The sequence below is a fragment of the Tetrao urogallus genome, assembly GCF_951394365.1.
Source record: "Tetrao urogallus genome assembly, chromosome: 3".
In the NCBI taxonomy this organism is placed as follows: Eukaryota; Metazoa; Chordata; class Aves; order Galliformes; family Phasianidae; genus Tetrao; species Tetrao urogallus.
The window spans coordinates 64,415,715-64,428,726 of record NC_136815.1 but is presented as its reverse complement, the minus strand read 5'-3'; the positions used below and the strand labels follow the sequence as shown (position 1 = coordinate 64,428,726).

At 37.0% G+C, this 13,012-nt stretch overlaps 1 protein-coding gene across 3 annotated transcripts in view; it reads left to right on the top strand.

Moving 5' to 3' along the window:
* Window positions 1–13,012, top strand: part of FHOD3 (formin homology 2 domain containing 3) — a gene marked incomplete at both ends in the record, with an annotated part of 355,589 nt that overhangs the window by 244,349 nt on the left and 98,228 nt on the right. For 2 of the 3 annotated variants that reach the window (XM_079533942.1, XM_079533941.1), the window contains 3 exons: window positions 2,597–2,691; window positions 8,177–8,320; window positions 10,324–10,562. In XM_079533942.1, the coding sequence (XP_079390068.1) occupies window positions 2,597–2,691; window positions 8,177–8,320; window positions 10,324–10,562 (478 nt within the window). Of the gene's footprint in view, window positions 1–2,596; window positions 2,692–8,176; window positions 8,321–10,323; window positions 10,563–11,908; window positions 12,000–13,012 lie in introns of all 3 variants that reach the window. The other variant, XM_079533940.1, reaches the window with a different exon arrangement.

Genomic DNA, 13,012 nt, shown 5'->3' with positions numbered 1-13,012 from the left:
GAATAACGTCAAGTTGTAGCTTTTAGCCCTGTGCTTCTTTCCTCAAAAGGTCCTCTCAATCTATAATCATTAATATATTTTACAAATCTCCTTCTAAATTAACACATCATGTTTTTCACTTGTCTTGTATGAGCCTCGTTGTTTTAGTATAGCAACATGTGACCTTAGAAAAATCATCAATTTTTTTATTGCATGATTTTCCAAGGCGTTTTTTACGTGGCCTGTCTGTGAAGGTGAACAGATTTTTTTTCAGTGAACCGTCTTATCACAAAAAAATACACTGTCTTGGAAGTTAATTTTTTTCATGTGTACTCCAGGCTACAGTCTCATGTTGAAGTAGTGACTCTTCAGGAACTACATATGTGGAAATCCAAACTTCAGGTCGTGAGTGGATGAAAGAAGATGCTTGCTGTAGATCTGCCCGTATCTCATGTTATCAGGATCATAGGTTGGAAACTATGGACTCTCATTAGTGAAGAAGCAAGGAATAATTAACCCAAGTGTAGTGGTGCAGTAAGTTTGTAGTTAAGCTTTCAGACCAGAACTGTCTCATCCCCATATTGATGGACAGCCTTATATTTAATCTGGTACCAATTGGAGTAGTTCTGTCAGTCGTTGTACAGCCTGTTGTTGATATCAGCTGGGAAATAAATTGAATTTCAGTTCAAAAGTATTTCAAATTTAAGGCTAGAAGTTAAGGTTAGTAACACTGTTACGATTAAAGAATTCAAAGGATGGATGAACTGATACTGGACTTCCTTACTAGTAATTTTTTTTATATCGTGGTCAGAAACAGAAAAGCAGCATGGGTAGAAAAAAACATTGTCATCCTTGCGTGGAAGCAGCAAGGCAAGTAAGTTCTCTGTTACGATAATGGAGAAGTATACAGCCACACAGGTAAAAAGCTCAAATGTCAGGATGCTGTCTTTAGAAAACAAATAGGATTGGTTTTACTATGAATAAAATTTGTCTGCCAAACAACTGTTTGTCTGCTTTCCCTGGAAGAACTCTCACTGAATAATTCAGTGTGGATTAGGTAATTAATTTTTCATATTGTTGGCAACTGATTTTTGTCCAAATAACATTGTTAAAAATCAGACTTGGATAGTGTTGCCACTTTGTTTCTCTTTCTTATTTTCTTCCATTTTTATTTTTCACAAGAAACCACAGGAAGACATTTTTGTAGTAAGGATATCATTCCTGCTGATCATATATCATTTGTGAGCCAAGTGAATTTGTTCCACATGTCTTTTGAACGTGTGCAGCACAAAATGTCTGGTAACATAGAGAATCTGGTAAAGAGATGTCTAGTATTATTCTCATTACAGAACTATATGGGAATTAGTACAGTAATGCACATAAATACTGTCTGAGAGATGAGAGTGAATTCCCCCTCTGATTTTGCTTCAGATAAAGAAGCTCTGTTTTGTTATTCAGTAATGAAGATCAGAGAATGTCTGAAAAGAGTGGGAAAAAGAAAAGAGGCGAAATATTATCTTTGTGTTCATTAACGGACAGTTTTTTACACAGCACTCTGTCATTGCTTTGGAAGTGGAGATGTTTGGTTAGTAGAGATTTGATGTCTGTGCAGAAGGACATATCATTGTGTATGCACAACACCAGCATAAATAAGTGTTGGCTATGATTACTGTGAGAGCAGAGCAGTGATTTAATCTCTACTTCACTGATCAATCAGGTTTTGGGATGAAACAATTCCTTTTCACTGTCTGCTTGTGCTCAAGCTATTGTCATTATAATTTTAGGGGGATGTGATCCGTTAGAATACTCTGCATTTCTCTCTGTACTCAAAGACTGTTGCAGTTCTGCTTGTGTAGCTAATAGAGCATCACTGAGTTAGAGCTAATTTTCTGAATTCTCCTCCTAACTTTTAACTTCCCTCCAAACAAAAGAACTTGTTTTTGATCTTTCATTATTTACTAGATAAAATGACTATGGTTTTTTCTTTAGTAAATTTTGCTATCTGCCTTTTAGCCAAATAAAATAGAATTGTTTACAAGGTACTTTCCACACAGGACTTTAATCTGCTTGGCATTTACTGCCTGACTTATTTGGTGCAGTAACTTAGTAAAGCCACTTGAGTTTTTGTCTTTCTTTGCCACACTGTTCTATTAACAGGACTTATCTTAATGCAGTATAACGCAGTAATACCAGTAGGAATGTAAGCAACGAACTTACTGAAAGAGTAGCATATTAATTTTTGTGTAAGACTTATCTAAGCCTATGGGAACTTATGATAGGTGTAGTGGAATTCCTTCCACACAATTTTTAGAAGTTCACTTCAATTGAGTGAGCTAACAAAACTTCTTTCATCATCAAGAAAGATATATTGGTACCTCTGGGAAAAGTCCACATAAGATTTTAGAGGAGTCTGCCTTAAGATGTACCACAGCTGTCATTGATTGTATTCTGTTCTCCATGAATTAGAGAAGACAGTAGAAAAAGCAGGAGATAACGTCATCCAGTTGATCTTCCATTTTGACACATCTTTCCAACCTGTGCTGCCTCTTGGCTAAATGTTGCTGCCACAGCTTTCTATTTTGATCACCCTTACCAATGTTTTCTGCTTTACATGTAGGAGCCAAGCCTTGGGCGAACATCATGGAGATTCTGGAGGAGAAAGATGGGGTTGATACTGAACTACTGGTTTATGCAATGACTTTGGTTAACAAGGTTTGTTTCCTTCCTAACTGTAACTCTTAGTAATAATATTAGTATTTTCTGTTGCATATTGCTGGTCTATGAGAATATACATTGAAGACCTGTCCCAGAGAAGTTGTAGGATCAGCTATAATCAATACAGTCATATTACTTGTGTTGCAGACCTATTGAGGCTGCAGCTAGGAGTGGAATTGCTGTTTTCCTAGTTGCTGTGCATAAACAACATTCTTATGAATCATTATGACTTGATTCTTCTCCCAGAGCTGGCACTACAGTGCAAAACAGAATCCAACAAACAAGCTCAACAAATTACCTGGGAAATAATGAAAGCAAGAACTTTATGAAAAGATCACGTGTTCACAAAGGCTTGCACTGTGCACAATTTTCCAGTTCCAAGTCATTTAAATTATTTCTTTTCTGTGAACCAAATGTGGCAAATGAAACAAGTGTAAGAGAGCTTGTAAGAGTGTTTCCACTTTAAAAAAGGAAGTATAAACATGCTTTGTTTTTTTTTCTTCTTTCTTTATGTTTTCTGGTGCCCCTTATAGTAGCTTCACAGTAAAATCAAACTTCTGAACTGTGAGGAGGTAGGAATGTCCATAAAAGCTAGAGAATTATTACTGTCAGTGCCTTAAAAAATTAGTGTCTAGTCCTAACATTCTAAACAAACCTAAACTAAAATCACAAATAGATCTTTCAAAGAACACAAGAAGTCCGCATAGTACTAGAGAATTAAGGTAATTTTGTTTCTGTAATTATACTTAATAAGCTGGAGAGCTACAGAATATTATTATTTTTTTGTTATATTTATCTAAAGATCCAGAGTTTTCTAGTGGCAATCATAGAACAAGATGCCAACTTTCTGTGTTCATGGCTGCATGGTTGGAGAGATGGGTTATTTTATGGTTTGGGGTTTTTTTAATTAAAACAGTTTCTTAATGTTTGGTGTTGTTCATTCAAGGTACCTGAGAAGGCCTGACCTGATGACATCTCTGTTGTGGCTGTCTTTTTACTTACAGCTACTCTTGCAGCTGCTTACACTGCAGTAAAGATCCTCTTAGACTTTAAAAGAGCATCTCGCTGAATTGATTTTTCTGAAAGGTCTCACCTGCTTGTTATGCTTGTGTCTTTAGCTGCTGTTAAAGCTGAGGCAACTCATTTTAATGTTTCTGTTCTATGCCTCATTATGTTGTATACTGATTCCTCTTACTGAGATAATTTCCTCTCTTTCTCTCTTTGTTTTTTTTTGTTTGTGTTACTACCTAGCATCTAACTTCAACAATTATTTTCTACACATGGTATAGTTGATTCTTTTGTCTGAATTTTACATTTAAAGCTATTTTTAGGAGGAGGTAGTTCTTTAAAAGCAAACAAAAAGAAAAAGCATCTCACAGTCAAAGGAGTTATGAAGATCAAGGAACAGAGGAATCCCACAATGCTACACTTATAATTATGATCTGGCCTATGGACAGCTTTATGATGTTTTTAATGGGATTTTTTTCCATGATTATAGAGAAAACAGCAAGCAAGATGACACAGTTGTAATTTTTTTCCCTTCAGAGAATACAAAGAAGGTTCAGATGCTTTCAGCTTTTCTAGGAGAGGAACTGAAAAAGTTTTTGGTGCATGCAGAAACCTCTTGGGGAGTCTGTCTTAAGGAAGCATACTTCTGCACCTTTTTCTTTTTCCGTGCATATACATTTACAGACTGCTTTCCTTCCTGCTCAGAAGCTGACAGAAGAACTGCTGCAGTCCTTTTATCTTTCCTCTCAGTTTGTTGCTGCATAATCAATTTACTTATGCTCACATTTCAATGAATTTCTCCTGATTATGGAAGATTTAGACATTAATAAATTTCTAAAATGAAATTGATCCCAGTACATACACTTCAGGTTCTGTATAGTTCCTGTATAACTTTTGTCATCTTCCATATGTCTTTAGATCTTTGTCTAATCCGTGCTTTCATTTTTATTGGTTGTTTCCGAAGAGACAACTTATTAGACCTTTTACTGAGCTCAGATAGAATCCCTTTAGATTTATTTCTAGATACGCATGCACATACATACATACATTTATAAAACCCCTACTCGCTAAATGTAGAAAGAGAATTATGTTGAATTCAATTGACTTTTCTATTTACTTCCATACTTTTTGTGTTCTTTTCAAAATCTGCTACAAAACCTTTTTGTTACTGTGATTACACCAGTAATTATTGAGTCGTAAAATTACTGTTAATATTTCTTTTAACTTTATTTAATATTAAGTTTGTTCTCTCATAATAGACAATACCTTTTTTTAAAATTGTAAATAAAATTCCATATTACTCGCTATGTAAAAATTAATATGTTCTAGTATAATCAGGTTAAGCACTGAAATTTTTTTTAACAAATGCATTGCAAGACTGGAATTTAAATATCAGCTTTCCAGTCCAGTGTAACCACTGGGAGCTTAGTGTGTGCCACCCACCATTGGTCCAGCAGCTGCAGCTAAAGAAGTACTGTCACAGGCCAGTGTGGTGTGAACACAGCAGCTAGCACATTTTTTCAGTGATCTGCCTTAAGGACATCATAGCTGCCACACTGGAACATTGATATTCTTACATCCTGTGTCCAACATTGGCCGCAGCGTATATTTTAGAAGTTGTGGTTCTTTGGAAAACAAATGCAAGATAGATGCTTCTTATCCCAAAGCAACTGAAAACTTGGCTAATGCCCTTAAATATTTATTTATTATGTAGATTTACTATGCTTTTCACCATAGCATGTAAGATTTAGATAATATCTCTCTATATAGTATGTGGGTGCTCTACTGAAACCCAGTCTGTTGGATGTTTAGTAACCAGAGCAGTACTTTTATGTTACTTGGACTTCCATGCAAAGCTTGCACCAAACACATTTATCTGGACTTTCTGATGTCTGTATTCTGTCTGCACCACTGCTTTATACTGTGACTGTTTCATAAACGACAAAACATACTAATTAACTTTGCTGCTTAGTATCAACTAAAAATCATGAAGAGAGCCTTTCTGTCTGAAGCTAGGAATAGGTTATCACTAATCTCTGTCTTTGTTAAGAAACATAACTGAGGTCATGCAAATGTAAGATTATTTTACTACTACCAGTTTTGTACGTCATCTGATAGGATTTATCATCTTGGAAAATATTTGTCTTGTAATCCTTTTTTATTACCTACACAACTTAATCAGTTTCTTCCCTTTCTTTCTATTAGGACTGTTACAGTTAGTGGTGGGCAAAATGTGTTGTTTTCACTTCAGTATAAGTGTGGTTAAGAAGAAATATCAAACTCAAAACTCTCAGGGATAGGGTTTTGGTTTTTATTTACTTCATCATTACAAAAAGCAGATGCTTGAAAGAGAAGAACTCAAAGTTGTGCAAGTATTCCCATAAGGACTTGAGAGCAACTTGCACAAGACCGCTGCAAACAAATTAAATCTTAATTCAAAGATTTTTCCTTGAACTGGAAATGGGTAGAGGCATAAGAATGATTCCTGATATTCATATTTGTTCTTTTTTGGTAGACCAGGATTCTAGAGAGATTTCAAATCTCTGTTTTCCTCTAAGGTAGCAGTAACAACAAAATTCTGCAAGCACACTAAAGAGTATGTTTTAAATACACTTCTCCAAGGGGCTAGATTTGAATTCTCTGGTAGGATTTTAGTTTTTTTGAGGTTCTGTCTTCAGGGCAGAAGGAAATATCTGGGATACTACTGGGAAACTACTGAAAAACTTAACATGGTGCTTGGGAAACAGTAAAAAGAAAGATCTGCCCAATTTAAGACCTCTGCTCTTCTGATTGTACTGCTGCTTGTCTTCTTTATATAGCCACCAGGAAAATGATAACCCACTCTTTTAAGATCATAAGCCAGTATTAAGCAGTCATGTATTCAAGCTCCTCAGTGTTCTAATGAGCATTTAAGCAGTAGGTCTGTCTGCTCTTTTAGACGTAGGATATCACATCATACTATGCTTGAAATGTGGTCAGCATAGCAGTTTGACAATCAATAAAAACAGTACTGTCACAGCACAGTTCATGCCGTTCCGTTCAGGAGAAAATGAAATTCTTTCAGGAGAGTACTTTTTTTCTTTCCCCTGGTCTCTTCCTTTCTCCTTTTTTTTCCTCTCCTCTGCGTAAGTTATCTAGCTAATAATACGGTTATGAGAGCAGAAGCTATCACAGCATGGGTATCTCTTTATAGCACTAATCCAGAATAGCTGTGTTGGTTCCAGTGTGTCTCTCCCTTATTTTGCAGAAATGGCTCTGAATAGACTGATTCTTGCAATATAGCAGATGCCATTCTGCACATAGGCCACACAATATTCAGCAGTTCCTGCTCATGTCAAGCGAGACTCATTCTTCTGTGTCACACATAAAGAGCAGATACAAATGAGCACAAGCTGAGCAGAAAACAATAGTAAACCAAAATAGCTAGGTTTTGTATTGACTTTGTTGTCTGCAGGACTGTGATGGATGAAGTTCACTTGTGTTCTGAACACCGTTGTCTGACACCCATGTTCTCTTCCCATGCATCACTCCAGAGTACAGTGTTGAGTGGCTTGATTCAATCCCTGCACTTCAGTGGCATACATAAAATACATAGTATGCTACAGAAAACCACCTTCCATTTCTTCTTAGTTTTCTGAATTCACCAAATGAGAAACAACTGTGGTAGAAGTGCTTTCTCTCTTGAACATAGGGCAGGTGCCATATATAAAGATCCGAGTTCAAAAAGCTTGTTTTCAATCACTATTATTATTGGCTTTCTTTGTTTTCTAGTGCGCTAATGCTCCAGTGTCACTGGTTTCAATTTACTCCATAATCAGGAATTTGTAAAACTTTAAACATATTGGAGTTAAGAAGTCAGCATGCTTTTAGTTAATACTTCTAAAGTTGAAAGGGAAGAAAGAAGTCAATACCTCTGTAATATAAAACAATTTGTGGATTTAGGGGAATGACCTCTGCTGCAGGTGTTGAGGACAGCTCGGTGCATGGTGCAGGATGTTTCCTGCTGTCCTGACATCACACAGCTGTGCATTCAAGTTTTTCTTCCTAAGGCCAAAGTTACAGGAATCAGTAGGAAATCAGCTTCACTGGTTTTAGCTAAACCAATTTTTTTTCTCTCTTTGCTTTCATCCCTGTGTTTGATGCTTGAACATTCTCGGTTCTTCAAATTTGTGCTCGAATGAAGCCAGGAAGAATCCAACTGTGTATTTTAAAGACCTACATTTTCCGTATTTTTTTGTATGAAATAACAACATTGATTTGTTTTTCCAGTTATTCATTTTTCTACACAGTGCACAGAGTTGTTTGTTAAAAGCTGTGCCACTTGTTTTACATTTTTTAGCAGTGTCTCTAATCCCACATCATGGTTTGGTTTTATTGAAATCATACATAGCACCACTTGCCAACCGCTTTTAAAAACCTTTGTTTAATTCTTTTCAAAACAAGCAGATCTAAATGTTTTCCCTTTGATTCTTAGACGCTGTCGGGGTTGCCAGATCAAGACTCTTTCTACGATGTGGTGGACTGTCTCGAAGAGCTGGGCATTGAAGCGATTTCGCAGAGACACTTGAACAAGAAAGGAACAGACTTGGACTTAGTAGAACAATTTAACATTTATGAGGTAACATAACATGCCCTGTTTTATACATCTTACAGCGTGTGCAAACTTCAAAGCTGAAAGGAGGGGGAAGTGTAACCTAGGTGAAATTTGGTTATCTATTTTAGAAGAAAAACATCTGGTTGCTGGAAGTATTATACACATTGTATATGTGACCTGATAAAAGTACATGGCTGCTCAGCTCATGCAATTGCATTTCATACTAGTGCTGGGGCATGCTCTAAGGCAAACCAGCACATTTACTAGCCTCTTTAGAGGCAGTTCTGCCTGCAATTAAAAGTAGAAATTCTTGAAATATGCAGAAGTATTCAACTCGTGAAAAAAGTTAATCTGAGCTCAGTGCCACTTGTTCTGCAGCTGAATACCCAGCATGTCCTTGCGTACGAGTTTACACTGGACTAGGTCCTATACAGTTTGCAGAAATGGAGTAATAAATGACTTCGTATTCACCACCTAGACATAAAATAACCACCGAAGTAGCCATATGCAAGGGTAGGATATCCAGTTTCTTAATTATTAGCCCTAATTTTCAGACTTCAGGAAGTATTGGCATTGGGGAGGCTTAGGCAGAAATTAGCAATTATATGTAAAATTATATATAAAATAATGTAAATGTGAATTAATGTTATAGTGTTACTAAATGAAATGGCTTTATCTTCATCTGTGTCCAGCAAAGAATTTGGTAGCTTTCATTCTCCATTTTTTTCTTTCATTCTTCACCCCGTCACTAAACTAATTTTAGCAGAGCTACTTTCTACGTAGACCAGACTGCAAGAAGAAATCAGGTCTCTGGGCTTCAGGGAGCTTCTGCTCTGTGCTGGCTCTTCTTCTGCTCTGACCTTGGTTCCTGGAGAGATGTTTCACTCAGCTTCTCACTCTTCACTCCCAGCTGCTGTTGTGCAGCAGTGTTTCCCTTTCTTAAATCTGCTTTCCCAAAGTGCGCCCAGCATTGCTCATAGCCCAGCTCTGGCAGTGGTGGAACCCCTTAGGAGCTGCTGGAGCTGAGTCTGATGTCCTTGGGGCAGTGCTGGGCTTTGCTCATCTCTGCTGCCCCACCACTGTGAAAGCCTTGCCACATAAGCCCAATACAGTTACGTCCACATACTGCTCCTCTACTGTTTCCAGCTGATGAACTCACAACGTAGGTCAGATTTTTCTGTCAAATGTCATTGCCGCCATGCTATTTTCAGCATTGTTCTTTCCTGAAATATGCATACGTTCCTCTGGATTTACAGTGCTTCTGAACTGGCAGGAAATGCTGAATTTTCCACTGAATGGCATATATGAAAGTAATTATGCTAAAAATTGGGAAGTTCAGCTGAAAAATGTGTGGTCTCTGTTTTTTTCTTTTAATCCATTGTGGTATGAGTTCACAGAAACAGGTTTGTTTTGTTAGTGTTTGCTTTTTTTTCTTTTTTCTTTTGTTTACTTTCAGGGAGATCTGTAAAAATTGAGATCTTTAAGAAGGCAATTACATATGCATCAGCTGATCTCTTTCTTGGCTGAGAATAAATGATGATGCTTTTCTAAAATACTTTCTGAAGCAGTAGGCTATCTTTCACTCAGTCATTTCTAGTTGCATGTCTGAACAGCAGGAAATGTTTAATCAGCCAGTGTATAGGAGTTTTTTCAATTGATTTCAGCATAGACAAGAATTTACCTATGTATTTTAGGAGGAAATAAAGAGAGCTAGATGTCTAGCACTGCTTGGATTGCTTGTAACTTAAGTCCTAAAAAACAAACAAAAAACCCCAAATCTAACATAAACAAATCTGTTGTTTCAAGTCCCACAGTGTTCAAGGTGTCAGTGTAGAGTTCTATCACTTGAGCTGCCACAGTGCGTATTAGCAAATTAGATAGCAAATTAGATAGCAAATTAGAGGGGTATCTCTGGAAATGATGACTCTAATAGGAATCAATCTTGTTGAGATCAGTAAATTCTTAAAGCGTAGGTGTGAAACCCTATAGGAAACACGTCAGAAACCTTGCCTCTCTTTCCTCCTCAGATGACCCTGAGGCATGAGGATGGAGATGAGACCGCTGACCCCCCTCCCAGTGGACGCAAGGACAGAAGAAGGGCCAGTCTGGGTGGCAGTGAGCGAAGGGGCCTGGAGCGCCGGCGGAGCCGCAGGCACTCGGTACAGAACGTGAAAAGCACTTTATCAGCACCCGCAAGTCCATGTAGTCAGTCAAACCCCAGCTTCATGCTAGGTCATGGACAGCGCGTGGAAGATCTCAGTGAGAGGTAGGTGCCTGAGCTAAGGGGCAGGCCTTCCTTTATTCCTGTTACTTTTCATTATGTTTATTGCATTTTATTAATCTGCCAGATTCCCAGTGTTTGTTTTCTTTCTGTTTTGATTAATCAAAAAAAAAAAAAAAAAGGAGAACATTTCAAGTTTAAAAAAAGCCACATAAATTTATAGGTGACTTGATTTACCTACATACTCTTTGGTATGTAGGTAAAGATGGTTCTTTGACACCATTTGCCCTAAGTAAATGGACCCAAAGTACATGAGGTACTCTTTGATAGATTTGGTGTTCAATATATGGACATAATGGGAGATTGTACAGGTATATAGTCACATTAATGCAGTTACTTGCTCTGTTTATGTTATGTTACTGTTAATTGATTTCTTCCCTTTGCAAAAGACATTCCAGCATAAATATTTTCCTTTTCTGTACTAGTGAATGTATCTGATCTTCTGTAATTAACAAAGAAGAGACAGTAATGACTACTTGAGGAGCAGTCTGCAACAGTGAACTCTGTCAGAGCTAGTATCACTGTCTATAACACTGTTGTTTGCTTGGACTATGCATGCTTAGAAAAAATGGGAGCTGCAAATCCCCAGCACGTCTGAATACCACACGAGAGGGCTGGAATTAATTTTGTCTAAGTAAGATGTCTGATCAGCTTGCCTCCTTTGATGTCTGTGGAGCGTAGCAAGCTCTTGTAGGCCTTCAGTTATCTAATGTATTTTACGTGTCTAAAATTTCATCTAAGAGGAATAATGCTTTGAAGCCGGCTATTTCTCTCTTTTAATTATAAAGGGAATCTAGCTGAGTAGTTCACATGAAGATACATTTGCTACAGGTAACTAAAGGTGGACACATTTGTCTTCCAATGGCTCAGGGTGCAATTTGCAAAAGAAAAGCATGCTCCATGATGAGTGTTTCCTGTGTTGATCGTAGCATTTGGGAAGTTCTTTGGGGTCCCTCTTGATTAGCACCAAGTGGAAACTTAGAGCCTTAAAAACCCACGTTTCCTATAATGCTGCCCATCTTACAAAGCAAACTGAGTTTAAACTAGAATTTAATGGTTGCTGTCAGTATGAAAATATGAGACTCCAAATAATTCAAATAGTAGTTGAATATTGTATACCACAAAATAGCTTTTTTTCTTTTTCTTCTTTTGTATATGTCTTGTTGTTTTCTGTTGTTGTTTTGTTTTGTTTTGTTGGTGGTTTGTTTTTGTTCTGTTGGTTTTTGTTTTTGTTTTTGTTTTTTTGGGTTTTTTTTGTTGTTGTTGTTGTTTTTTTTCCATTTGGCAACATATTCATGTTTTTTTCCATCCCATCCTATTGGCTGGGTTAGTGAACTGGAGGCCAAAAGCCACATGGTCTTACAGACAGATGACAAGGATGACAGTGCTTCTGAGGCTGAGTTTAAAGCATCTTCAGTCTGCGTACAGCTGGGAGATTCAGCTGCTCTGCGTGGAAAGCCTTGTGCATGGTCTTGGGCACCATTTTAGGACTTACTAATGTGACTGAGAATCTGCATCAACCAATATAGAGCAGATGCAGTTGATTTGCTAAACTGGTGAATTTGGATTAAAAGAAGAACTGCTTTAATTCTAAAAAAAATGTTGACTCTCTTGCTGTAATTAAGAAAGTCGTGCAAGACAGCAGCTTCCACAAACACATTTTTCACTGTTTGCTTACTAGTTTTATTTTGCAGTCTTCCACAATTCCTGATGAATTTATGCTTGAGCTGATGTTTAGTAGCAAGCTAGAAGATTACTTGACAGATGAGTTTTATAAGTTCTTTGAAATATTTTTTTCACCAATATAGCATAATTTCAATAACTATCTTCCTTTTCTGAAAAAATAGCCATTTCTATTCCATATCCTCCTTGAAGTTGATAATAAAGTATAATTTAAGTTTAAATCCAATAAATGAATCTTCATTTAAACATTTACAGATTCATGTAAACGTTGAAGTTTAATTTCATATTGCAGTTGTTCTACCAAATAATTTATTTTCCCTATTGGAAATTTATATTTCCCTATTGGCCCTGTGGTCTGTGAAGACCACAGAATGCGTTTTTGTGCCCAAAGATAAAAGTTCTATGCCCAGTGAAATTTTCTAAGTTGCTGGGACACGAAGCTAGTCAGCTGTCCACCTTGACTCCTCTGTATATCTTACTGGCTTTCTGATAAATTAACTTTTCAGGAAAACTGTTTCTGTCCTTCACATTTTTCATCTTTTTGCCTAGCCAAATCCATAACTGTGGTAGGAAAAGTAAAACCAGCCTTTGTTCTTTACCGTATGTCACTGAATCTCTCAACTTTCATTGAAATAGTGTAGGTAAATGAAGCAGTCTCTATACCTGATAGCTAATGTGGAACAAAAAAAAAGAAACAGAAATGAAATGAAGTGACTCGTTCAAATTTTTTGCACATTTCTAAAGTTTGAATT